This window comes from Peromyscus maniculatus, chromosome 14 (assembly GCF_049852395.1).
Source record: "Peromyscus maniculatus bairdii isolate BWxNUB_F1_BW_parent chromosome 14, HU_Pman_BW_mat_3.1, whole genome shotgun sequence".
Taxonomy (NCBI): domain Eukaryota; kingdom Metazoa; phylum Chordata; class Mammalia; order Rodentia; family Cricetidae; genus Peromyscus; species Peromyscus maniculatus.
In genome coordinates this window covers 18,337,040-18,364,373 of record NC_134865.1, presented here as the reverse complement: position 1 = coordinate 18,364,373, position 27,334 = coordinate 18,337,040, and the positions used below count along the sequence as shown (strand labels likewise).

The following is a 27,334-nucleotide window of genomic DNA, read 5'->3' as shown; positions in this document are numbered from 1 at the left end:
TAGACCGTCATGGTGCATTTTTTGTGAGACAGTATAGAATTATTTATACAGTTTCCGGATAGCTTAGAAAGTCGCAACGCCTTGCATTTCCTCAATCTTGAAGGGCAGCAAGCAGCTCCTGCGCTATCCATTTCTTGGTAAGGTGTTTAACTCCGTGTAGGTTTCACAAGAGATGGATCATGAGACGGAAGTAGGATGACTGTCCTTGCTCACTTCAGTTTCTGAAAGTCAGCAGGCCTTTGGTTTCACAGTTTACCGCCTTCTTTATGTAGAACTGGAAATACTATATCTATTTGATGGCTACCTGTTAATATCCAATGTTGCAAATTTTATAATCATATAATTATCAGTTATTAAGCAGTGCCCAATATGAGTACTTTAACTCTCACTGGATAAGGACAAAAGTGATTTGGTGACATGCAGTGGGCCCACTGTCTAGTCTAATGGACTTGGGCAGTTCTCCCCGAGGAAGTGAGTTTTGACTGAGGTGGAGTCAGTGAAAAAGACCAGGCAGTTTGGGGAGCCGCAGCTCGGGCTTTATTCTAAGAGCAGTAGAAGCAATTAAGGACTAGCCCAGTAGCTCTGTGTGTGTGTGTGTGTGTGTGTGTGTGTGTGTGTGTGTGTACACGCATCTGTGTGTGATCTCTCTCTGTGTGTACATGCATCTGTATGTGTATGTGTGTACACACACATGATTGTGTGTGTGCATCTGTGTGTGTGTACATGCATCTGTGTGTACATGCATCTGTGTGTGTACGTGTGTACACACGCACATGAGTATGTGTCTGTGTGTGTGCATCTGTGTGTGTGATCTCTGTGTATGAGATCTGTGTGTGTGTGGTGTGTATGTGTGTATGCGCATGAGTGTGTCTGTGTGTGTGTGTGCATCTGTATGTGTGTGTCTGTGTGTGTGCATGTCTGTGTGTGTGTGTGTGTGTGTGTGTGTGTGTGTGTGCATGTCTCTGTGTGTGTGTATGTTGCTAGGGACACATCGGATTGGCCATGAGAAAAGCAGAGAGTGGTCCAGAGACTTTAGTAAGAACAGATGGGTATGGCCTTGTTTCTTGAGAGTAGAAGGAAGAAGCGGATGTGTTAGAGTTCTAACAGACAGAGTGCGTAACTGGCTGGGGGCAATGAGGAAAGGAGAAGCATTAATGATGAGGTCAGCTTCCTAGTTTAGGTGACTAAGAGGACCCCAGGCCTTTCACGGGGACTAGAGAGGCCGAGGGAGAAGTGGCTGAGGAGAAAGGGTGCAGGCTGCTTCTCTGTCTAAAGTGAACTTGAGTGTTACAGACTCGGTTGTATGGTGAATTCTTAAAACTCAGTGCTTATAAAGAAAGAATCAACTGGGACTGGGAAATTAGTCATGTTAAAATTAAAGAATTTTCCTGTTATTAAGTTTTTGTTTTCATTATTAGTGTGTTTATTTTTATGAAAGAAAAGTAACAAAAAAATTTATTCACATAAGAAATGCTATACTAAAACAAACAAATAAATATGAAGCTAAACCTCTATGAGTCAAAAAGCTAAGACCTTCTTAGACAAAATGTAAGTTATATCCATTGAAAATAAATGATTTATCCTGACTAGAAGACCGTAGTGAAAGAGGCCATTAACGTGTATGTCTAGGGCCCCATTACCTGGAATCTCAAGCTTACCCTTCGGGGCAGGTCCAGTAGGTAGTGCCTCCCTCTGTGTACCACGTGTCCTTAGCCCACAGCACAGCATTGGTACCTAGAGGGGACTCGGGGTAGCTGTTGTTTTAGATGTGTTGTTTGTATGTTAAATTTATTTACATCAACATTCACAGAAATTGTTACTTAATGACATTTGTATCATTTTAGGTCGATTGGGGTCAACTGGACTATTTGGTTGTTGACATGCCACCAGGAACAGGAGACGTGCAGTTATCAGTTTCACAGAATATTCCTATTTCAGGTAAATCCTAAAAGTTTGATTTTTTTCTTTCTTTGATGTATTGCTGTTACTATACATAAAAATAAACCATATTGTAGACAAACTTTCTGTCTTAAAATTATTTATAAATTGGTCATTAGAGGTCAGAATTATGTATTGAACTTTTGATGATAAATATATGTATTTATAAAAACAAAAGGTACTTTTAAAGGTAATAATATAAATCTGTATTCTAGAAAAACTTCAGTACGTAAATATATTTAGGTAGCTCATGGCTATTCAGTCATGCAGACTGCTGTCCAACTCTTAACAGCAAAGTGCTAACAGACACCCAGAAAATATTAGTTAATGAAACTGAGGAGGAGTAAATCGTAGGAAAATTGGCTCTTTGGCAAATATAGTTTTGGGAAATGTTTATATTCTGCTATCTATTTCCTATGTTTTAAAGTCAAGAGAATAAATATAATAGCTTATTTGGTCAAATGTACAAGCCATAGCAATGGGTACCTGTCTGACACAGAATGTAAAAATTGGTAGTTACTCTCTATTTTGAATCTATGTCTAAAACTTTCTCTGGAACAGTTGCAAATGTCTGCACATATTAGGCTTCTAGGAAGACAGTGGAAATTTAAAATATCCTTGCAAATACATTTTTACTGGTTATTTCAGCTTTGCTATTGACATTTGATTATCAAAAGGCTTAAAGCTACATTTTTTGGCAAGCTATAGATGTTTTTGTTACTTGTAGGAGAACCTCATTAATATGGGTATTAAACATTTTAGTGTATTTGTTGTTTTAATGGAGTATTCTGGTAAGGCAGGCTATAAAGGATGAAACTGGTAAAAGGGGCAAATAAATAGTTTATCCTTTAGATGATGGCTCTACGATATAGCGTGCCTTTCCTTTTTCAATGTAGAGGCGTTAACTGACTTCTTTGAGGTCCCACATTTACAATGTGTTGTAGCTGAAGTTCTCATCAGTTCTAGTTGAGTTTAAAGCTTGTGTTGGAACCTCTGCATCAAGGTCCCTGGTAACATCTGAGTCATGGTGTGCTGAGTTCAGCCTCAGCTCGTCCAACTCATGTAAGCTGAAGTGAAACTAATGTCAGTGATTCTGTGATAATTTACATTCACAGTGAATGTGTTCAAACCTGTGCACCCAAAAAGTGAGTGTCCAGCCAGTGGTCTGCACTGGGGTGTATGGTGAGGAATCATGTTTTCAACCCCAAGAGACTACTCTGGGCCTCCTTAACTCGCCCATTCCAGGAAAGCCTGAAGGTAATCGAAAAGCAGCTCCATTGATTTTCAGTAGAGTTCCAAGTGACCCTCGGAAGGAGTCACCCTTCTGCCTTTGTGCTGACCTGTGCTAGTCTTGATCACTGTGACCACTGCAGCCCTGTGTAGAGTCAGAGCAGTTGGAATTATTGCGCATGTGCTGTGCTTGCCAGTATTGACGCGGATAGTGGAAAGCCTCTGTCTTCTCTGGTGAGCATAAGTGGATCGTCTCACTCAAGAGAGGGATGCAGCTGGTGGAACTTGTACTTTGCATATGTGAGATCTTGGGTTCAGTCCTCAAAGCAGGGACTAGGGGTATCAAACGATTAAAATGCCCTGCCAAAATGATGCCCAAGAGAGTTTGGGGGTACATGTGATCATTTCTCTATGGGTTTGTTAAAATGTTTGTTTCAAGGCTTGGCTCTTGAGGGCTGGTTTATTTGGGCCAATGTTATTTCATAGCAAGCTTATCTAAGAGGACACCAGAATCCTGGTTGGCCCCAGGGTTAGTTTCTGGCTTGGCTGCACCAGGACTGGCATCAGTTTGTATTATCTGGACCAGCCTGTCCCAGTCACGTCTGCCCTTCAGTTTATCAGTTGTCCTTCAGAATTATCTGTTCTGTATAAACCTGCTTTCCTTTCTCTCTTTATCATGGACGTTAAAACTCTTTTAGGATAGTCTGTTCTACTTTTTCCTCTGTTCTGCATTCCTCTAAGTCCCCAAAACCCTTTAGACTGTGTGAGCCTGTGATTGGCTTTCTGTAAATCCCTTCACATAAGGCGAGATCCCACCCAACTCCTGGCACCAACTGCTCACGTCCTCACAGCCCCTCACTTTCTCCTTTTGACTTGCCGATCTGTGTCACTACACACATTTAGTCTCATTCCCAGTGTCTTTCATTGCAGTCAGTTGCATGCCCAAGTCCTGCATAACCTTTCAAAGCCATGTGCTCTAATGCCCAGCCCCTGCCTTGTCCCCAACTCTCCCCAGATAGGATCCATTTATCCCTCTTTGAAATTCACATAGCATTTTATTTGGACCACTCCTCGGCACTCAGATTTCCTTCATCTGAAGCCTGCACACCTGGGCTGCACAGGTCTCCTCCCTGGATTTCATTCACCTTTACGTTTCCCATAGAACCAAACTCATTGACTTCCTGCAAATGGACATCAGTGAATGGATGTTCTATCACTGTGTATGATATCTTTCCAGCTAGGTTGTAAGCTGCTTGACTGCAACCTTCCTTTCCTGTTCTTCCTTGTGTCTCTTAGATTATTGGACAGTGGCATGCGCAGTTACCATTGACAGTGCTAGGCTGACCAGTTGGCACTGTCCATGTGAAAAGATCATTGTCCCTTTACCTTTCCTGCCATTCTGCTCGTTCCTGGGATTCCCTGCCCCCCCAAACCCTGCTGTTTTCACACAAGTGCTTTTTCTATGTATAAGTTAAACAAGACATTTCTTTAAAGCTAGAGAGAAAAGTCCTTCCAGCCTAGGTTTTTATTTTGCTGTGGATGACTTCCTGTGGACAGTTGATACTGTTTGCTGTTCCCTTTCTTGTTACACTGGGGTGGGGGAGGGCATGTCCCTTGGTTACTCACAGGCTCCATATTAAGTGGCAGTGAGAATCACTAGCATTGTTCCATTCTCAGGAAAGAAGTTCCCCTTCTGCCATGATGCTAATTTCTGTTTGTACCATTCCCGAAGGGGCCCGCCTATCCCACAATTTATAAGGCTCAAGTGAGATATATAAAAGCTCTTACCTAAATGCATAGTACCTTTTTGAAACTGTTTAAATGCTTTAAAACAGGTATTTGCTGAGGGGGATGAGGTCTGATCCAGTGTTCCCCACACAGACTCCCGTGCTAAAGGCTTGGTCCCAGCCAGTGGCTTTGTTGAGAGATGGCTGGGTCGTGAGGGTGCTGGTGTCATGGGGCTTAGTAACTCACCCTGCCCTTCATCCCTCTCTGCTTCCTGGCCACTGTGAGATGTGAAGTTTTGTTCCCATCTCCCCACCATGCTGCTGGGCCTTACGGTGGTGCAGAACTAGCCAGACCCAGTGACCACGGACATAAACCTTCGACCATGAACTAAAATAAACCCTTTTAGTTGTTTTTCTCAATAATTTTGCCACGGTGGCGGAAAGTCGACTGATACAGGGCATTACTGAAATGTTGTGAACTAGAGTCTATATCAAGTTCACATTGCTCCCAGCCATGTTGGCAACAAAATAAATGTTTTATACTTGGAAAGAGGTATTATTTTGGGAGTTCATTGCAGACCTGTACAAACAAAAAGATCCTTTTTCCAACTGCTAATTAGCAACTCTTTGTATGTGTTCCATTTTGTTCTATGAGTAGATGACGAGCTCAGTGTAAGAAGAAATTTCAAAAGAACAATTATCCTCTTATTTGTGTTAATGTGTTGTGCGGCTGCAGAGGGCTGTGTGGACGGCCCATCAGTGAGGAAGCGTGTAGATCTGAGCTTCCATGGAGTCTAAATCATTCCGTACTGTGAATGCAGACCAGAGGCGCCTCCATGTAAACTGCAAGAAAGAAGAGAGGTGGGATAAAGGATGGGGAGTGAGGTCACGGCTTTAGAGTCGCTCTTGTCTTACTGAACTTGCCAAGAGCTGGCGTCAATGCCAACTCCACTGTGCTTCTCACCTTGTTATAGATGACACCGCTTCCTGGCCTTTGTTTGGTGGTTTATTTTGTGAAGTATTTGTTGCTCTATCTTGGGTTGGCTTGACTCCAGAGCTGAATTCTCTTTTGTTCCCCAAATGTGTGCTGATGTTCTCTAGGAGTTACTGATCATGTGTTACTTTCCATAATGGGAGAGAACTAATATTTCTCTGAGAGGCATTATAATTTTCTTAAAGATTTTGAAAACATATACTGTTTCAAACTGTTCCAGTTTTCAAATTCTCGTAGATTTTTTCTTTTACTCTTGGCATCAACTGAAGTCTTCCGAGTGACCATCTGAAGACTGTCCTGGCTTTATTTTAACTCTTAGAATTAAGCAAAGAGTTTATGCTTCATAGTAAGTATGTGAAATATGTCTTCTTTTTCCAAAGAGTCTTAGTAGCTCCAAGTGCTGTATTATCAGACAGTACATCTTAATTTAATGGAGAGTCTAGGGACAGGGATGTGGGCAGCAGCATTAGTGACACTAGAAGATGGTGACGCGCCCAGGGACTCATGGCAGGAGCTCTTCCTGCTCCTCCACCTGAGAAGACGAGGGTGTTCCATCCTGTAGTCTTGGAACCTTTGAAGGAGGTGCTTAATGGAAGCGATAGCCACTCCCACTGCAGGCTAGGAAGGAAGTCTTCGAGGTAATACCACACCATCTCTCCTCCCACAGACTCATCTCCTGCTGGTCCCTGCTGCTGACAGACACCCTTGGTGAGCCAGGAAGCAAGGAAGCTCAGGGGAGACAGTCCACAGAGATCAGTTCCCCAGGCCACTGATCACGACAGTAATGGGTGGAGAAGGGCTCTGGGCAGACTGATGGGGGAGGAGTTGGCAAGGCACTCGGACTAACTGACGCGTCGCTTGTTCTTTTCCCTGCATGTTAGTGGCCAGACACAGATGAAATGCCAAGCAGCGGATGGAATTTATGGCCATCAAAAGCTTACAGGCTAACAGGGACACCAGTAGTTCAGTCCAATTAGTAAAAAGCCTGTACTCACAAGACAAAATTGTACTGTCATCAATTCCATGTCCAGAATATTTATTTGTAGATAAAACTGAATCAAGTTTGTTTTGTATGGTAAGGAATAAGAGACATAAAGTTTATTTTGATTACATAGAGTTAGGGGGAAATCACTTAATGTGATAGCAAATGTATAGTCAGGCCAACATTCATCTTCACCTTATTAAGTAAAGATTAATAGAGAAATAAAATGTCGGGAAACTATTCAAATAATAGAAGGGACAAAGACCAAGTGGCCGAGGGAGAAACGTTGCTCATTCTTTGTTCACAGGAAAGAAAAGAGCCACCAGCCTAGTGTGAGTCCTGGTTTGATTTCTTATCTCCTGGGCCAGGAGAAGCGGCTGTGTGTGAGGCGCAGGGTGGACAGCTAGTTCAGATTCTGACCATCTGTGGGCTTCTGAGAGGCTGCACAACAGTCTGGTACTGTGGTATGGTAATGAGGTGATGTCCTTTCTTCCCATCTAGGACCTTCCTGTCTGGGCTCCACAGATAGAAGCCAGTAGCCTTTTGTGTCTCATTCATTTCAGTGAGATGGGATAGGAAATGTAAATGAAGCCACTTTAATAATTCAGTCACTGTGTAAACTGAAAGGCATGTGCTGCTTACAAAGGTGCCCATCCTGTGCCCAGACGACCGAACTACTGACTCACAGACCTTCCTGAGAACAAGCTATGCCGTTCACCTGCTCCCTTCCCTCTCCATCAGCAGGCTCCTTGGCCTGATCAGATTTTTCTTCTGTGGTCACACTTCGCTAATTGAACAGTCATTTATGAAATGGAAGTCTGCTTGGGATTGGCAGATCTGGAAATTATTGCTGCTGTGTTAAATAAATAAAGGAATGCCTATGGACCGTTATTTGAAATGGTTCCTTGATTTTTCTAGTGTTTACTCTTTAAGGCAAAAAGAACAGTGATTTCACTTATGTAAATCACATGAAAATCTTTTATTAAAAATTATAATTCTTTAAAAATCATTTTTAAGTTGGTAAAATGAGGTCTTTAAAGATAATCTGATACTGATCATTTGCAAAATCACTGTAAAGTCAAAGAAAAGGTCCTCCCCAGTTTTAATTTTAGTGCTGGCTGTGTTTGCTCTATAATTATATAACTTGTAATGACCTCCCACTGTAAAGCCCGCAATATGTAGAAGACTTAAGTGATAGCTTTTTGGTTGTCAGAGACATTAAATCCTTGTTTATTTTTAAAAGATTGATTTATACTTTTATTCACATGTATCCATCTGTGCAAGGCCCAGGAGGAAGTGTTGGAGTCCCTGAGCTGTTGCAGGTAGCTGTGGGCTGCCTGACATGGGTTCTCGGAAGAGCGGCATGTGCCGATAGCTGCTGAGCCGCGCTCCAGCCTTAAATCATTATTTATGTTTTTATTTTAGACTTCTTTGGGTGTGCTGACCATCCATGCAAACTTTGGTTAGAATTTCATTAGTGGATGCTGTGTTCGTGATTTTTCTCATTGCCTGACAGAAATAACTTAAGGAGAGGAAGGAGGGACATGTTGAGCCCAACCCAGTCAAGGACAGCATGGTGGCGGCGGCACGAGACGCTTCTATCACATCAGAGAAAGCGAGCGATGAATGCTGGTCCTTAGTTCCTGTTCTCCTTTTCCTCCTTCTTATTCGATCTTGGACTGTGGCCCATGGGATTGCACCACCCACATGCAGAATTGGTTTTCCTTTCTCAGTTAAACTTCTCTGGGAAGGTGATTCCGAATCTAGTCAACCTGACAGTCAAGACCGGCTCTCACAGATGCTTGGCAAGAATTGCACGGTATAGACAGCTATTGTTTTAGTCACTGAATTATGAAAACTATTTCCAGAATAAATTTCTTTTGTAGTTGGACAACAATGTAAGCAGCTGTTGAAGTCTAGAACCTCTTCTAGGATTTTATATTTTAGGGCATTTCTGATATTTCATTATTTACTTATTTATTCCTGGGGATTGCTAGGCCTTTGTACACAAGGCAGACACTCCAGCATTGAGCTTTACCCCCAACCTGAACTTCAAATTCCCAAAATTAAATGTAATGCCAATAGTAACAGCAATGTTTCCTGTCTAATTTAAGAAGAAACAAAGTTAATTAGGGCTGAATTTTACTTAGCTGAACATTCATTTTACAAATAGAAATTATAGTGCGTCAGTTACAAATTGGATACAGTAGCCTAACATTGAGTACCTTTCTACACTGCTACATGGAGGAGCCCATGTGAAAGCATTTGCAGATGGTTCTAACTAGTCAACTTTCAGAGTCACTGGGAACCAGCTGTCAGGTGTCTAAATTCCTTGAACCCTTCCCAGATGCTCATCTTGTCTGGGCTTGTTCTAGAAGCTTTTATAATAGTCCATTCTATTTCATTGTTGAGGAATTTTTGAGAATTTCCTTCACGGCTTACTTGACAGTTAAAATCCCTTTGGCTTAGTGTTCAGAAGTAGCTTAATGTCCAATGTATGGTCAGATCCACAGCAAAATCTACATGTAAGCCCATTAGACACTGACAAAGAACAAGCCCACAATCTAAATTTTCACCTGGTTGTAGATGTTCCAGGCTTGATGAGAATCTGAAAGGTGTTCCGAACATGTTGAGCATTACATTGTTAGGAACCAAAGCTTTTCTCTGTAAAGTCCCAGTCCTCATTCCTCTCTTCTGAGACATACCTGGCTAGTAACAGTCAGTCAACAAACCTGGTTAGTAACAGTTAACATACCTGCTTAATAACAGTTAGTTAACATACCTGGTTAGTAACAGTTAGTTAAGCAGGAGCAGTCACTCTTAGCTGGAGTTTCTTTTTGAAGATAGAATAAAAATTGGTGTGTCAGCTGGGAAGTAGCTCCATGTAGAGAGCTTGCTTGGCACACACAAGTCCTGGGTTAGAGTCAAACCAGGAGAATGAGCAAACGTAAAGCCGTAAACCAGGAGTGTCAGCACATGCTGCGATCCATTCGTCAGGAGGCTAAGGCAAGGGAATCACAAACTCAAGGCCAGCCTGGGCTAAAAATTAAGACACTGTTTAAAAAATAAATAAAAAGGAAGCCAGGCATGGTGACACACACCTTTAATCAAGACGCAGAGGCAGGCGGATCTCTGTGAGTTCGAGGCCAGCCTGGGCTACAGAGCGAGATCCAGGACAGCCAGGGCTACAGCCAGGATAGTGGGGTAATTCTTGGTGATGTTAGTAACTGGAGAGATTGGAAGCCCATTCTCTGTTGAGGGCTTTAGAGTTGTATCCCGTTTCTGTTATGAAAAATGAAGTGAAGTTTAACATCCTTTTCCACCGGTCACTTCAATAGTAGGGTTTTCACCCACTACTGCTTTGACAGTTCTTTTTCAGAGCAGTTAACAGAATTATTTCCCTCTTTTCCTCCCAGTCTCCCCACCCGCTTCCCCTTTCTGCCATGTTTTGTTTTGAGCCTCCCTCCTTGTCTCTGGGTGACCTAGTCCTCGCTAGGTAGACCAGGATGACTGTACACCTGTGGGGTTTTCCTGTCTCTGCCTCTCTGTGGGGATTACCAGCATGTGCACCACACCTGGCTTGGAAATTTATTTCCAAAGCTAGCAAACTATAGTAATGTTTGAATTAATAAAACATGTGTGCTTTGTAACTCTAGTCCCTTATTAACTGGTTGAAAAAAGCATACAGCCCCCAACAGTGACTCATTCAAGAATTAGTTATAGTTTGAAACAGTCTGTGAACATGACTGAGGTAGATTTTATTTAATCTGATAACTAATATTAGTGGTCATTCCTTGGTGTCATATAATGCTGTTTATAATTCAGAAAATTCAGATATGACAGAAGATGTAAGCAAGCTAACAATAACGACCCCAGTCTACAGTTTCTAGCAATCACATTGAGTGGCTCTTCCGTTTGCCTTTCACATGCGGCTCTGGGGCTCTCATGTATCCTAAGCGCATGCTCTGCCCCAAGCTACATCCACAGTGTATGCTGATCCTCTGTTGTGAGTGTTATCTAAATAAATCTTTATCTAAATAGATGAAGTAGAATCAGCAGCAGTGAACACTAACACTGTGAACATGGAGGGTAGCGCCCATGGCCTTTGAGACTCCTTTGCCTTTATGCTAATGTGCTCAGAAGCTGAAAGGTGCGGCACTGTCCTGCCGGCAGGATTCGAGCAGGTTCTGTACGTGTTTATTATGCTCCCACACTGAGATTCTCAGCCCGCATATGATCTGTGCCCCACTGTGCTGTACTGTTGAGTAGTTCTACATCTCTGTGATGATGACCAGCTAAGCTCTGGAATAATTAACTTTACATGTTTAACTGCTCTGAACTCCGACCCAAATCCAGATACGCAGTTATAGATTTTTCTCTAGTCATTGGAATTAACAATTAAGGCAGTACTCAGTAATTATTTTGTGAGGTTTTTATATATTTGTCAGAATCTACCAGACTCTGAACCTCTGGTGGTAAATCTCAGATGGTCCAAAAAGGTTCAAGTTCAGAAGTATATTCAACCAATATAACTGGGCTTAGACATTTATTAACTGGTTGTGAATAGAGAATTGAATAGAATTGGAAGTGAATAGAGATTCTTCATGAGATCCCAAGAGAGTCTCTTAACCTCCCAAATAGTCACAATCTGGTTACTTCCTGCCGACATTTCCTTGTGGTCAGTAGAGGGAGCACAGGTTTCCTCCCAGCTCCTCCATCAGAGACCGGAAGTGACATCACTAGTGATGGCCTCCTGCAGGGAGTTCGAGGCTCCGCCTTACTGCTTCGTGTGTTACCAGCTATAAAAAAATTAAATAGTGTCAAGTAGAAAGTCGAGAACTGCAAAGATAGATTACATCATCAAATTTAGAGGTCATATTTTAAGCTGTGAGATAAATCACAAGGAAAATTGGCATAATTCCTTTAAAATTTACATTTTTGGATGATAATGTGTAGATTAAGGAATAAAATGCCATTTTATTGGAAGCTTTGTCTGTTTGTGTTGCATTTCTCCTCAGTTCTGAATATTATTAGAGGACTATTTGAAATGGTGGCTTATATGAAATGCTAAAAATTTTGGAACCATAAGGTCTATGTAAGGACCAAGATGATTGTACCTAAGCTGTGTTGGAATTAAGGATTTAGTTATTTAAAAAACAAAACAACAACAACAAAAAAAAAACAGTATATACTTTTGTTTAAAAAAAAAGATGTTATACCAAAATGTCTTTGATAAACCTGGCTGGTAGTTTCTGTGATATATTACATCTTAGATGAGGATTTGATAGCATGAAAAATGATTGCTATCCTTGTAAAAAAAAAATCAATTACTAGCTGGGCAGTGGTGGTACACACGCCTTTAATCCCAGCACTCAGGAGGCAAGGCCAGGCGGATCTTTATGAGTTCGAGGCCAGCCTGATCAACAGAGCAAGATCCAGGACAGGCACCAAAACTACAGAGAGAAACCCTGTCTTGAAAAACCAAAAAAAAAAAAAAAAAAAAAAAAGAAAGAAAGAAAGAAAGAAAAAGAAAAATGACCAATTACAGTTAAATGACACTATTCTAGGTACAAAGAAACTCAGATAGAATGGATGCTAATGATGTTACAGTTAAATCTCTTTAATCTTTCTCTAGACTCTTACAGCTATCAAAATAATGCCACTGCACATTTTTAAATCACTTTTATATTCTTTTTTTTAAAAAATGAAACTGCTTCTTTGAGTTAAATAGGGCCAGTGTAAATGTGTTCATTTTATACACTGAGGTCTAGTGAGTTTCAGTGAGTTAGTTAATCAGAGTTATAGAACATATTAACAAAACCAGAATTCAGAGCTCTTGACATCTGGCTTAAAGAGTTACTAAAATTTCATGCTGTTCCAATGCAAGATAGATGATTTTGAAAATAACAGAAGTTTTTCAGATCACAGTCTTTTGTTAAGTGCCCATTTTGTTCAGGGTATTTTGTTATTTAGTTTTGGGTGATTAAAATAAATAGAATTGATTGTGACATTAGTCTGCTTCCATTGCTGTATCAAAATGCACAAGCCTCTGGCCAGGCGCTGGCGGCACACGCCTTTAATCCCAGCACTCGGGAGGCAGAGCCAGGTGGATCTCTGTGAGTTCAAGGCCAGCCTGCTCTACAGAATGAGTTCCAGGACAGGCACCAAAACTACACAGAGAAACCCTGTCTCAAAAACAAAACAAAACAAACAAAAATACCCAAAATGCAAGACTGTGTACTTTATAAAGAAAAGGGTTTATTTAACTCATGATTTTAGAATCTAAAAGCCCAAGCTTAGGTATCCCCATCGACTGGCCTCTGATGAGGGCTCCCTTGGCAACGTTACCATGTGCTCGCAGGCATCATGCCAGGAGCTTATGCAAAAAGTAGGGATTTAATCATCAGATAGGAAACTAGAAATTCAGGGGCCTGCCTCTCTGGTAATAACTACTTCTCACGGCCCTCGTGAGGCACCACAGGAAAGAACTACCTTAAGCCCTCTAAGGACAGTTCCCTTGCCGCCTCCCACAGGGCTCTCCCCTGCCTGCCCCTTTAAATAATTTTATTTTACTGAGAACTTCATACATGAGCGATACATTTACGTTACTCTCACCCTCCTCCCTTCAGTTCCTCCTGTGTCCCCATTCATGATCTTTCTCTAATTATTACTGTTACATGTGTGTACATACGTGTATGTACTACACACATGTGCACACATGTGTATAACCTGCTGAGTCCCTTAGCTTTGCTTGCATCATGCACCTATGTCCAGGGCTGACCACGTGGGATTGGCGACCTATGCGGAAGCTCATCCCTGGACGAGGTTGTGTTTCTCGACAAGAGCTGACGTCTGCAGCTCCTCCTTCGTGGGTGGGACCGTGTGGAATCTCCCCTGTCGGTGCTGGGGCGTCAGTTGGTGTCATCTTTTTTTTGCTCTGTGGAGCCACATTATTGCGTGTTCACGGGCGCTGCTGCCCTGTCATACACAGAAGACACTGTCTCCCGGCAGACATCCTGCTCTTCTGGCTTTTAGACCCTCCCCGCCCCTCATTGTGACTTTCCCTGAGCCCTAGGTGCAGGGTTACATTGCACTCCTCAGTGACTCCTTCTCTGCACAGTGGCCAGTTGTGGATCTCTCTAGTAGTCTCCATTTATTGCAAAATAAGAACCTTCTTTGGTGGAGAGTGAGCACTACACATATTTGTGGGGATAAGGATGAGTATTTAGAATACAGTTAGAAATTATCCTATTTCAGGAAGATGGCAGTGGTAGATTCTCTTCTCCGGTCTCTGACCTCTCTAGCCATGGGTAATTGGCAAGGTTTATAGTACCAGGTACGATTTCCCTCCTATTGAGTGGGCTTTAAGTCCAATTAGACAGGTTTTAGTTACCCCAGAGATAAAGGACTACTATTGTACTATTATGTATGCCTTGCCAATCCAGTCATTTTTGTGGTTGGTTGGTGTTGATCGCTTTTCTCCCTTGGCAGTTGGCATAGCACCTTTGAGTACTGTGAGGGCTTGTCCTCAGGGAGAAGGCTTCCAGGTCAGTTCCAGCTTGATTTTTCTGAGTTCTGTGTCTGAGTGTGCGGAGTCCTCAGCAATCGGTTCTACTTCTGGGAGGCAGTCAAGGACAACACCAATATCCTGTATTGGTTGGGGTGTCTCTTGGAGTCCCTTGACCAACAACTCAAAGAGAAGTTTCCATGCCTGACTCTATTGTTAAATAGTCTTTGGCTCTTGGGGCATCAGCCCTAGTGGCATAACTTCATTTAAATTACTTATATACATATACACATGGTCCTAGTTAGGTATTACTCTTGCTGTGATAAGACACTTGGGCCACAATCAAATTGGGGAGGAAAGGGTTTGTTTGGCCTACCTTTCCACAGCACAATTCATCATTGGAGAAAGTCAGGACAGGAACTCAAGCAGGGCTGAAACCTGGAGGCAGGAGCTGATTCAGAGGCCATGGAGGGGTGCTGCTTATTGACTTGTTTCTAGTGATCATCCCAAGGTACTGGTATCTCCAAAGTGCACATGTACTTGTATATTAAATGTGTTTTTAAATAAACCTAAACTCACATTTCCCTATTGCTTTTTCAATCACCCTAGTATTCTTTTTTCCATTCCCCACCCCCTCTTGCCTAGTGACTCCCTCTATCCACTGCCTCCAGATAAAGTCCCCCACTCATTTTCCCATTTCCCCTTCATATCTTTAGATATGAGTATGCATCTGCAGAAAGCAGGAGAGAAGGACTTTTAAAGGTCTTGTCACCTCAGTACCATCACACTGAGGACCAAGACTCCAATAACTCAGTCCTTGGAGGACAAACAGACCATAAACACATGAACCCGTGTTATGCAATGAGATGCAGATGGTAGACAAGAATGGTTGAGCAAGAATGCATTTATGTCCTGTGACTAGAGTTGGGAGCATTTTTTAGAACTAATGCAATACAGACCCCCCTGCATAGTTGTTTATTGTGAGGGAGAAGGTTGGGAGGAAATAGTCAACAAAGCTGCTTGTTCCTGTATGAGGAGAATGAGCTGAGATCAACCTGAGATGAAGGGGAGGCAGTACTTCTCTGAGTAAGATAACCTGGGCAGTGAGCTTGAACAGGGGCTGGGTTTAGAAATACAATTAGGAGCAATGCCGTCGTAGGAGACCTTGGAAACCGTCTAATGCATACACCAGTTTACAGTCAAGGAATCTGAAACCTGGGGTCTTTCTGAGTTTCTTGCCCAGGATTAGTCACAGCTAGATGGGGCCAGAGCTAGGATTGATTCCTTCCACATGACTGAATATGAAAATATATTAATAACAGAACCGAGATGGTGGCAGATGGTGGAAATACTTTGTATGTGTAGAGAATAAGTTTGCAGAGATGTGATTCATCATCTTAAAAGAACTATTGACTAGCTTTTGGGTTGTTAAGCAGAGAAATTAAGAAAAGAAAGCTGCAGCCATTCATGATGATCTGTCTAATGGCACAAGGAAATTACCTTTCTGGCAACATCTGAAACATTTTATTAATAGTAATAAACATAGTAGTGATGATATTAACAGCAAGTATCTCTCATTGGATGCAAGGCGTCATCGTATCAGACATTGCGTCTAGTGGTGTGAAGAGCAGCAACTGTGGGAAGCAGGTGTCACTGGGCCGCTTTGTGGGTGAAGAAACGGAAGTCCACATAGGTTGAGTGATTCCGTGTTCACACGGCCCATCAGCTGTTGGATCAGACTTTGAATCCTTGTGTATTTGAGTCTCAAGCTTCAGTAATGGCTAACAACTCTCCTTTTAAAGTTTCCTCTAAATTAAACAAACAAATGTAGATGAACAGTCTTATTAAATAAGAAACACAGAGCCAAATTCAGAGTTAAAAGCCCAAGAGGTCAGAGCTGTAGTAAATAAAACACTGATTGGCCAGTAGCCAGGCAGGAAGTATAGGCGGGACAAGGAGAGAGGAGAATTCTGGGAAGTGGAAGGCTGAGGTAGAGAGACACTGCCAGCCGCCGCCATGACAAGCGAGGTGTAAGGTACCGGTAAGCCACGAGCCATGTAGCAACTTATAGATGAATAGAAATGGGTTAATTTAAGATATAAGAACTAGATAACAAGAAGCCTGCCACGGCCATACAGTTTGTAAGCAATATAAGTCTCTATGTGTTTACTCGGTTGGGTCTGAGCGGCTGTGGGACTGGCAGGTGAGAGAGATTTGTCCTGACCGTGGGCCAGGAAAGAACCAGAAAAACTCTAGCTACAAACAAACAAACAAACAAACAAACAAGCAAGATGTTTAGCAATGAAGTGCAACCAAAAATTTTTTAAAAATCAATGAAATCCAAAGTATTGACATTAATGTGAAAGATAAAGATTTTGATGAGAAGAAATGTTGACTTTAAGAAGAGTTTATGGCTTCCTGTTGAAGTGCCATGCGATCTTGCTTGTTCTAGCTTGGTACGCCTGTCTCCCCACGCGGGTGTTGTGGTCACTTAGGCCCCTGCCACTTTCCCTTACCTAGCATCTCCCACTAGACCTTCAGACAGTACTGTGTGGCACTGTTTGAACTTTATCTATTGCTAATCCTGCCTCTGTTTTCATTTGCTTTGATAGAAATGTCGTGTTTCTGTGTCGTTATAAGCTGATGGTCACATGTGATCTGTAATAGCCTCATTTTTGGAGTATCTAGAAGAAACCACAGAATTCAAGAAGGTCTCAGATTCTGTTAATCATACCAGACCTTCATTGTTTCTACTTAGTGAAGATCAGTCCTGCATTTCCCCCTGAACACTATTCCAGGGCCATCTGCCTGGGCAGGGTAATAGTGGGGACCCGAAACACCATCACTCCGTGCAGACTCCATTTAAGCCTGGCCAGTCTTCATCCGTCCTTCTGCCCCGGCCCTTGGCTGTACATCCTCCCCCAAACCATTTGCCACAGTGCGAGTGTTTCAGAACGACGTCAGCTTTTGAACTCAGCTTAGGAGTGACCTCTTTCTGAACCCCTTCCTATTGCTTCTCCTTGTCTTCCACTTCTCCGCGCTACACATCGTCCTCACCACCCCCTCTTCATCGTCCTCACCACCCCCTCTTCCTGGGAGCGCTCCTTGTCTTCCACTTCTCCGCGCTGCACATCGTCCTCACCACCCCCTCTTCCTGGGAGCGCTCCTTCTTGTCCCTCTGTTAGAACTTCATGGCCTCAAGCCCATCTCCTGTACAATGCTTGGAACTGTATGTGACAATCCTCATTCTCTCTGGCGTGCTGTTAGACCCCTGCTTCTGGGCAGCCAGACCGGCCCAGCACACGTCTCACTAACACATGTTTGAATGGGAAGCGGTTGCAATGCTCTGGCTGATTTCGGAAGCCAGGAGTCAAGGGCAGGAAAGGGAAAAGTAGACACCATTTTATTGGCTTGTGTCAAACTTGTGTGAATTGGCCAGGTAACACGGCAGACTCTGTGAACATGTGAATCAAATCATGTTGGAAGCAAGCTCTCTCTCAAGCATTAAAAGATGGTGTTGCTGTGTTTCCCTTTTGGTCAGGTGCTGTGATCGTCTCCACACCTCAGGACATTGCATTGATGGATGCCCGCAAGGGTGCAGAGATGTTTCGAAAGGTCCACGTGCCCGTAAGCATTTACCCCCTCACTGGTAAAAGTATGAAGCTTGTCTAGCCCAAGATCCAAGCCATTAACAAAGCAGCATCCGAGTTTTAGTTGAACCTTTTGTAGAACTTCATAAGGCTGCTGGTTGATCTTTCCCATTACTATAAAACATACTTAAAGCTACATAAGTGTCCAAACATGATGCCGAGCAGGAAGAATTCTGAAGCAGGGTTCCAGGATTGCAAGCTTTCTAAAGAGCTCTGTTCTCCAAATGCTGCCAGAGTCACGTGAGCGTCTGTCTCAGGAAATGCTTTCCTGATAGACTGGACACCTGTGGGAAAGGAGGTGAAAGGGAGCTCCTTTTCCTCCAGCCGCCCACATTTTAACTCTCCATAGCCCACGTTCTTCTGGGGAGTGTTTCCGGATATTCTGTACATGACAAAATAATGTAAGAATGTAATAAAAATAGACAAAGAATAATTAAGATCAGATGGAGCCCAAAGTAAAGTCAGCAAACAAATTGCACGCCATTAAGGAACTTAAATATGCTATGAATTTTCTAGCAGCCAAAGGAAGAACACATGCTACCAATTAAGACACTGTCCATTTGCACATGGTTAAGACAAGCTGCTTGCTCGAGAGAGCCACTACCGAGACCAGACACAGACTTTCACTAGATTCTTGTGAGGAAGAAACTATATGTTAATCACACTCCTCTTCCTTTTTCCTGTAAGGAAAAGGGTCTGTCTTCTTGGGTGCCTCCACAAAAGCCCTGGAGGAGTACCAGAGGTCAGTTAGAACAAGACCTCTGTGATGCGTCTGTCCATGTGGCTCCCCAAGTGCACTTTAGATCTAACAGAACCCGGTAAAGGTGAAAAGAGAACCGACTCACAGATTTCCCCTCTGACCTCCACATGTGCATCATGCAGTACATGCCTGTGTTCACGTGTTTATACACCGTAATACTCAATAACAATTTATAAAAACTCAGGCCCATGTATTATCTTCACAGTTCTCATAATTCTCTAACCTGCCTGCTCTCCACCACAAACTATGTGATAGTTTTGTTTGTTCGGGTGTGGAAAGAACTCACAACTTTCCTCAAATTCTTCAGTGAGACCATGACACAGGAAGCAGTTCAGGGATGCTTTCTTAAGTGTTTTTCTCTGAGAGGAGCCTTGAAAGTTGTAAGCCGGTATGCATGGAAGACAGAAGGTGACCTTCCCCGCCGTGTGTCTACTCCCATGCCAGCTAGAGTGGAGCTGTGTCCCCTGACTAGACAAACGGCCACTGCTGAGAGAGAAGGAGCCTGTAAGGGACTCGCCTGTCTGCTTTCTCTCCAGGTCACCGCGGCTGTTTTCACTGGCGGACCCAAACACGTGACTAGTCAGTTTAGAGCCAGGGTTCTAGGCTCTGAAACTGAGCTGGGAAGAAATGTAAGGCGATGATAACCACATGGCCACTGCAGACAGAAAACTTTCTCTGTTGCCTGTGTTTGGAGCAGTGTGACTTTGTACTGTCCTCCAGGATAAACTAGATAAAGAAATGGCTCTGCAGGTCACTGAGTAATGTGAGATTAAAATATAAAGCGGCAAAGAGACAAGCAGCCTCCTACCAAAATTGATGCACCAAGTTAACAAGTGATCTGTAATCCTCCCTGGCAGAAAGTAGGTATGAGGACCATTGGCCTGTTACTATCACTTCAGGGTCCCGGTGCTAGCCTGCCCTCTGCCTGCCTGCATGTGACTGCTGGGGTGAAGGTAGAGACATACGCCTACCACACTCAACATGAGCAATTCCTTGAAGGAGATTGGTTTTCAAAGAGCAGGAATCAGATTTTCTCTCTCGTTTCCTCTCAGAAATGATCATTTTTATAGTAGCAGGTCATTTCAACCATCGCTGTCATTTGAGATGTTAGTGGCTGTGGGTCGGGACCTTCCTGGACTCTGTTTATTCCAAGTCTGATGACCATAGCCGCCACATTTGGCATGTAGACTTTTAGTTCAGCTGTTACGTCCCTCTGACGCCTGCAACACTTCTTGACCTATAAATAATGAAGAAAAGAGTCTCATATGTTGTGATGGATTTTTTTCCCCCTGGTCTCCAAGACAGAGAGTAGGCCAGATAATTCCTACAGAACAGAACGGGGGGGGGGGGGGGGGGGGCGGGGGGGGGGAGGCTGGTCACTGAGCTCAGGCTGGGATATTGCTGGCTAGATGCCACGTAAGGGTAAAAGTTGAGGATGGTAACAAGGGAGTATCACCAGGAAGTGAGGGGTAGCGGGCTGCATGAGCCCATGGGGCTGCAGCCAGGGTTAATGAAAAGAGGCGGCAGCTGCCTGGGATCACACCCGTGACGTTAAGACTGTAGCGTTAGGGCGGTCCTGGGTCTTGACAGGGCCAGGATGTGGTCATGGGTGTGTTGGGACTAAATGGCATGGAAGTGAAGGCCACTGGGGCTGCGCGTTCCCTGGCTGTTTCCAAGATGGAATTACTCATCCCTCCTGCTGGCATTTTGGACCTCTGCCTGCTGTATCTCCACGATGACAGCCCCCTTTTTATGCCCTGATTTTAATCATTTGTCCTCTATGCTGCAAAAACAATTTAAAAACAGGTAGAATGTCTTAATCATCTCGTAAACCCAAGGAACAGCTTGTGTGTGCTGTAGTAAGGCTCACAGTGAACGAGAACTTGCCAGCCCTGAGCACTGTGTGCAGCCTGACAGACGTGGTACTGCTCCCTAGAAAAGTGGGTCTTGGTTATCGGTGAGAAGTGACTGTGACGACTTCAGAGAGCCTGGTGGCTCTTAAAAGCCCCAGAGTCTAAGAAATGGCCGAGCATTGGGAATTCAAATGCGTTCCATAAATGCAGAGGTGATGCTACACTGTTTATTCCACTGTCTTCCTATCCCTGGTTTTCAGTCTTGTTCTGTTTCCCCCCTTTGAAGTACATTAGTTACCATGGAAACAGTGATGTCATTGGAATTCATTGGTATGGACAGAGTTTAGTGATGTCTGCAAGAACGTTTTGGAGTCCATTTAAATGATTTCTTAACTCCATGCATAGCTTGGGAAAGGAGGAAAGAGATGAAGGATTAAATTCAGCCCTCTGCCTGAAATGATAAAAAACTATGACAAATCTTTGATTATGGCAGGATTTGTAGGTAGACTCTTTTTCAGACACATAAGAATGTTTAGCCTTATCCATTTTTAATAATGAGTGATTTGTCTATGGTTTCATTCTGACCCACGTTGTTTACATCCTTTTCCAAGAGCACCTCACGTTCCTTGCTACTGTTTTAACGCCTGAATGTTTGGCCTCACAGGCATTTTCTTCCTTGGTCCTTTCTTTGGGAGCTAACACAGCTCCTGAAAAGTACCACAATGTGTGTTTACTCTCTTATTTCTTAGTTATATAAGGGCTCGTAGAACTTTAATTCAGCAAACGGTTGTTAACGGACATGTTCCATGAGTACGTTTTTGCTGATACTTGATGTTCTTTCTGCTTCAGCATTGTGTTCCAGTTTGCTTTCTGTTGCTGTGATAAATGCCATGACCAAGGGCAACGTGGGAGGAAATGGTTTGTTTCATCTCAAGCATCACTCTCCAGCACTGAAGGAAGCCAAAGCAGAAACCATGGAGAAATGATGCTTCCTGGCTTCCTTTCCCTGGCTTGCTCAGCTGCCTTTCTTACACAGTCCAGGCCTGCCTGCCCAAGTCCACAGTGGGCTGGATGCTCCTGTATCAGTTGGTAATTCATAATTACTCAGCTGAGGTTTCCTCTTCCCTGGTGACTCTAGCCCATGTCAGGTTGACTTTTGCTGGCCTGCATGGACTGAGTGTCTGTGATGACCTCAGAAAGGAAAGCAGTGCCTTTCTCTGAGTACTTTTGACCCGCTGATTAGCTCTGATGTGGGGGTGGGACCTACATTCTGAGACTAAGAACATTTCTCAGCTGGACCAGCGGGCTGGTATTGGGATAGCCTTTATTCGATTTGCTTCTTCTCATAGTTCTGTAATTCCGACATGGTGGCCTGTTGCCTGATGAAGTCATTTCCATCCTGGGGAACCTATGATTTCAGCTCAGGAGTTACTTGCCCTAGTTTTTTTTTTTTTTTTTTTTCTTCTCCTTTTAATAGGCCACATGAAGTTAATGATGCTTGCTGTCAACTCCTTATACACACGTCCAGTTTGCCTCTCACCCCATTACAGGTTTACCTGACTGTCTTCACAGAACAGTCCAGGTTTCTGGGTGGTAAGGGAACCTGCCTTAACCATCCTGCCCAGCTCAGCCACCTGGCACACAGACATACTGTCACTGCGACCCAGGGTAGATGCCATCCCCTGCCCACTGTTCGTCCTCCCCTGTACATAGGTGACTCTGCCCTGTCCTCTGTCACAGTCACCTTGGTGTTCCACTCCTGCAGCGTTCCTGCATCCCACGTGTCCTCAGAGTCTTCAGCATGCCGCTTCCCACCTGAGCACATTTTACCCTCACTTTTCACTTAGGAAATCTCTTTTCATCCTTAGGTACCCAGACTAAACAAATGGACTTGGACTTGACGTAGCACTGTTAACTAGGAGAGCTCCTCCTGTCCATGGCTTCATGTGTTCTTCTTTCACCTTGCACCTTTGCAGCCCCACACTGTAAGCTCCGTCGATGGAGGGACCACCAGCCTTGGTCTGCGTCTAAACCTGCAGCTGCTTACTAAATATGTACTAGATGAATGATCTGGGAGGATCTTTCTTATTAGGTCTAGGGATGCTAAGTCTATGTCTATACCTGCAGCTGCTTACTAAATAGGTACTAGATCAATGATCTGGGGAGGATCTTTCTTATTAGGTCTAGGGATACTGAGTCTGAAAACTCAGGCAAGTCCAGCAGTGTTGAGGATCGCTCAGTTGGTCTGTAACTGAGATCTGGACTTTTCTTATGAAGGGAGCCCATTAAAAAGCTGGCCAAGAAGTAGATGCACCTAGGACGGAGCTTTAGCATGTTTTCATCTGCTAGAGATTTCTAGGAAGGACGGGCTCCAAGAGCGCACGGAGCAGAAAGGAAGTAGCGGAATGGTCAGAGGCGTCATGTGATGCACCGTTGGTCATGAATCAGTACAGAAAAAGATATAGCCAAAGGTATTACAGAGCATCGGCCTAAGTTCTTAAGAGAAACCCTCATTTCCCGACACTGACAGTTATAAACACACCTCCATGTGCCTTTCTAGGGGATCGCCGTGTGAAACACACTGGCAGGGTGATGGACAGTCAGAGCCTGATCCCAAATAGTGGCAGTGAAAAGGAGGGCCTCACATATTGGAGGAGGATTGGCAGGCTTAGAGTTGACTGCCTCGGGGTTCAAACCAAACAAGCAGAAGTCAAAGGAACTTGGGGAGTTAGCTTTCCACAAATTCATCTACCAGGAGCTGATCTTCTGCTCAGCGTGACAATGAAGTACTTTTACTCTCTGTGTGTGAAGTGGCCTCAGTCCCACCTGTTCACCCTCCCGTGCTGCTGTGGTTTGGGTGTGGTTTGTCCTTCCGAGGGCCCTGTACCAGTTGGCTTGGTTTTCAGGGTGGTGGGGGGACCTCTAAGAGGCGGTGCCTTTGTTAGGTCACTAGGGCCATGTTCTCAGAAGAGACTGTGGGACCAGTTAATTATAAGAGTAAGTATAACCCAAATCATCCTCTGGCTTTCTGCTCTCAGATATGATTTCCCCCTTTCTACAAGCTCCTTCCATATGCCATGAGATATTCATAACCATGTCCTATAATTTCCGAAACTGTGAGCACAAAGTCTCTTTATTTATCATCAGATACTTTGTTATAGCAATAAAAAACAGAAAAATAAAGATGTGCTTAAAGAAGTATTGCTCCAAAGTAGCTTTGCACTCCCACCAGCAATGGAGGAGTGTTCCCCTTACTCCACACCTCTCCAGCATGAGCTGTCACTTGTGTTTTTGACCTTAGCCATTCTGATAGGTATAAGATGGACTCTCAGAGTCATTTTGATTTGCATTTCCCTGACAGATAAGGATGTTGAACATCTCCTTAAGTGTTTCTCAGCCGTTTGAGATTGTTCTGTTGAGAATTCTACGTTTAGCTCTGTAAATAATAATCCATTTATAATTGGATTATTTGGTTTGTTGATATCTAGTTTTTTGAGTTCTTTATATGTTTTAGAATTCAGCCCTCTGTTGGATGTGGAGTTGGTGAAATCTTTTCCCATTCTGTAGACTGAGCAGTGGTTTCTCAAAAAATTGGGAATCAATCTTCCTCAAGACCCAGCTATTCCACTCTTGGCCATATACCCAAAGGATGCTCAATCATACTACAAGGACACTTGTTCAACTATGTTTATAGCAGCTTTATTTGTAATAGCCAGAATCTGGAAACAACCTACATGTCCCTCAACTGAGGAATGGATAAAAAAAAAAAATGTGGTACATTTATACAATGGAGTATTACTCAGCTGTTAAAAACAAGGACACCAGAAAATTTGAAGGCAAATGGATGGACCTAGAAAAATTCATCCCAAGTGAGGTAACCCAGACTGAGAAAGATAAAACATGGTATGTACTCACTCATAAGTGGATATTAGCTATAAAATAAAGGATAACTATGCTACAACCCACAGACCAGAGTCTTGGTAATAAGGAGGGATCATGGGGAGAATGCCCAGATCTCCCTGGGAAGGGAAAATAGAAGAGATTTCATGATAGACTGAGGGCGGTTGGGGATGGGAACATGAGCGATCAGGTTGTGGGGTACAGAGGGGGATTACTGAAAACTACTGAAAGAGACTACTAGAAAGGGGTGCATTTGGGAGCCAGGTAAAAATGTGGCACAAGGGAATCTCCCAGGAATCCACAAGGATGACCCCAGCTAAGAGTCTTAGTAATAGCAGATACATAACCTGAACTGGCCATCTCCTGTGACCAGATTGGTGCCTCACCTAATTGTCATGGGAGAGGCTTCATCCAGCAACTGATGGAAACAGATGCAGACCCACAGCCAAATGTTAGACGGGCGGAATTTGGGGAACCCTGCAGGAGATAGGGAGAAGCGATTGTAGGAGCCAGAGGGGTCAAGGACACCATAAGAAAACCCACAGAATAAACTAACCTGGGCTCAGAGGGCCTCACAGAGACTGAACTGACAACCAGGGAACCTGCATGGGACTGACCTAGACCCTCTGCATATATGTGACAGTTGTGTAGCTTGGTGTTCTTGTGGGACTCCTAACAGTGGGAACAGGGGCCGTCTACAACTCTTTTACATGCCTTTGGGACCCTACACCTCAACTGGGTCGCCTGGCCTAGCCTTAATACATGGGGAGGTGCTTAGTCTGACTGCAACTTAATATGCCAGGATTTGTTGATATCCATGGGAGGCCTGCCCTTTCCTGAACAGAAATGGAGGAATAAATTGGGGGATGGGAACAGAGTGGGGAGGGGGAAGGGACTGGGAAGAGAGGAGCAAAGGGAAACTGGGGCTGGGATGTAAAATAAATAAACTTATATGTATATAAAAAGAAGTTATTGCCTCAAAGAGGACCTTGCATCACACTGTTTAAATTCTCTTGAGCAATACATGTTGACTACTTTGCAAATATTGTATCACCCATGACTTCCTTTTGACAGCAAGGAATTTTACCACTTTTAAGAAAAATGACTTTTACCCTTTATAAAAATATACCAGTAATAATAAAATAAAACATACTGCATCTTAGCCATAATTGCATCTTAGAGAATAGACACAGGCTCATCTTTGTCTTTCCACAAGGTCTCTTAGAAGTTTTCATGTGCTCTAAGCTAGAGGACCTTTCTAAGTTAGTTAATGAATTAGGCTCATCTTACCCTCACAACACCCCTAGAGGAAGAGGATATCGTTTCTTCCATCTTACAGGGAAACATACACGGATTTGTCCATCTGTTTAGTGGGGCACTGAGTTCCACTAGTCACCCCCAAGCAGTCTGTTCTTTCCGGGGCTCACAGTCTCCCCTGTGATGTGCAGCCAACCTGGAATTGAGGTTGGTGCTGTGGGTGTCCTGGAATATCTAGGATATCAGAGACATTCTAGGAGTCTAGTATCTGCTTCTCCCTGAGCTTCACTTGTTCAAGTAAGAAAGAGAAAGTAGAGGAAATAGGAACAGCATGGGTTGCAGCCATGGACCCTTAGGTTTGGGACAATAGCCAAGAGACAGACGGACATGACTACGATTGTTGAGAAGCCTGAGGCTTAACAGTGGTCCTGAGTGCAAAGGAGGATGAGAATCAGCCCGTCTGTAGCAGTGCCTTTAGTTATTATGTTAAATTGCTCTACTAAACCGTATTGACTTATCATTATCCAAGGCCACTTGCCCCCATGAGTAAAGTCCCCTAGTCCATTTACTTGTCGTCCTGTTCCCACATACAAATCCGTGGCCTGGACTGAAGTTTAGCTTTGTAATTTATTATGTGACCTAGAGCAGATAATTCAGCATCAGCTTTCTCATCCATGAAAGAGGGGCAGTAATCCCCACCCCAGTGGTCATAACAGCAATCGAATAAGATCGTGTATCCAGTACTTGGCATAATGTAGCGTGTAGTATTATGATTAGTGGCTGACTGTTACTGTTTCAGTGGCAGACTTCAGAAACCAGTATAAATCCTTGTAGAGACTTAAGAATGCAAGGTCTCGAAAAGTTGTCCCTGTGGCTACTTCTCTGGTCCCTGAGAGGTGTGTAGACACCGGTATCTCCATCCATTCTTTCCATATCAGACTGCTTGTAAAGGGAAAAAACAAGATCATCATCTCATTTTTAAAATTATTCAGAAAAACCAAAAAATATATATATATAGTATCTGTACACATGCTTCAGATCGACCCAACGCAGGCGCAGGGCCAATGGAGAACAGAAAAGCACTTACAAATCTAGTCTCTTTCCGTTACCACTGTTCATTTCTCTACTTACCAGCATGCTGCCTCTCCCACCACACACGCTGTTTCTTAAAACATAGCTTTTAATGCTTGTGACGGGTTCCAGCCAGCATTTATCCTGATGGTAACCTTGAGAAACTGGATTATATAGTGACCTGACAACCTTACTTGTTGCTTACCTAAATCAGAGGTTAAATGGAGAGAAGGACTTAAAATTTTGAGCCTGCTTAATTCAGTCCATTTAGACACAAAACTCCAATATTCAGAGCAATGTTGATATTTCAAGAGAGTCAATTTTAAAATGTTAATAAAAGAAGTAGCATTCCGAGCCAGTGATGGATAGGAATTATGCAGGAATAACATGTAAAATGGGGGTGGTGGCTGATGGTAGTCAGCCATGTAATATTTGCTTTCTTCCAGTAAAACTAGCTGAGGTAAA

At 43.4% G+C, this 27,334-nt stretch overlaps 1 protein-coding gene across 3 annotated transcripts in view; it reads left to right on the top strand.

Moving 5' to 3' along the window:
• The window catches only part of Nubpl (NUBP iron-sulfur cluster assembly factor, mitochondrial), a 206,279-nt gene that overhangs the window by 157,269 nt on the left and 21,676 nt on the right, over positions 1-27,334 (top strand). For all 3 annotated transcript variants that reach the window (XM_006975272.4, XM_076550679.1, XM_042260627.2), the window contains 2 exons: positions 1,845-1,938; positions 17,920-18,005. In XM_006975272.4, the coding sequence (XP_006975334.1) occupies positions 1,845-1,938; positions 17,920-18,005 (180 nt within the window). The remainder of the gene's footprint in view (positions 1-1,844; positions 1,939-17,919; positions 18,006-27,334) is intronic.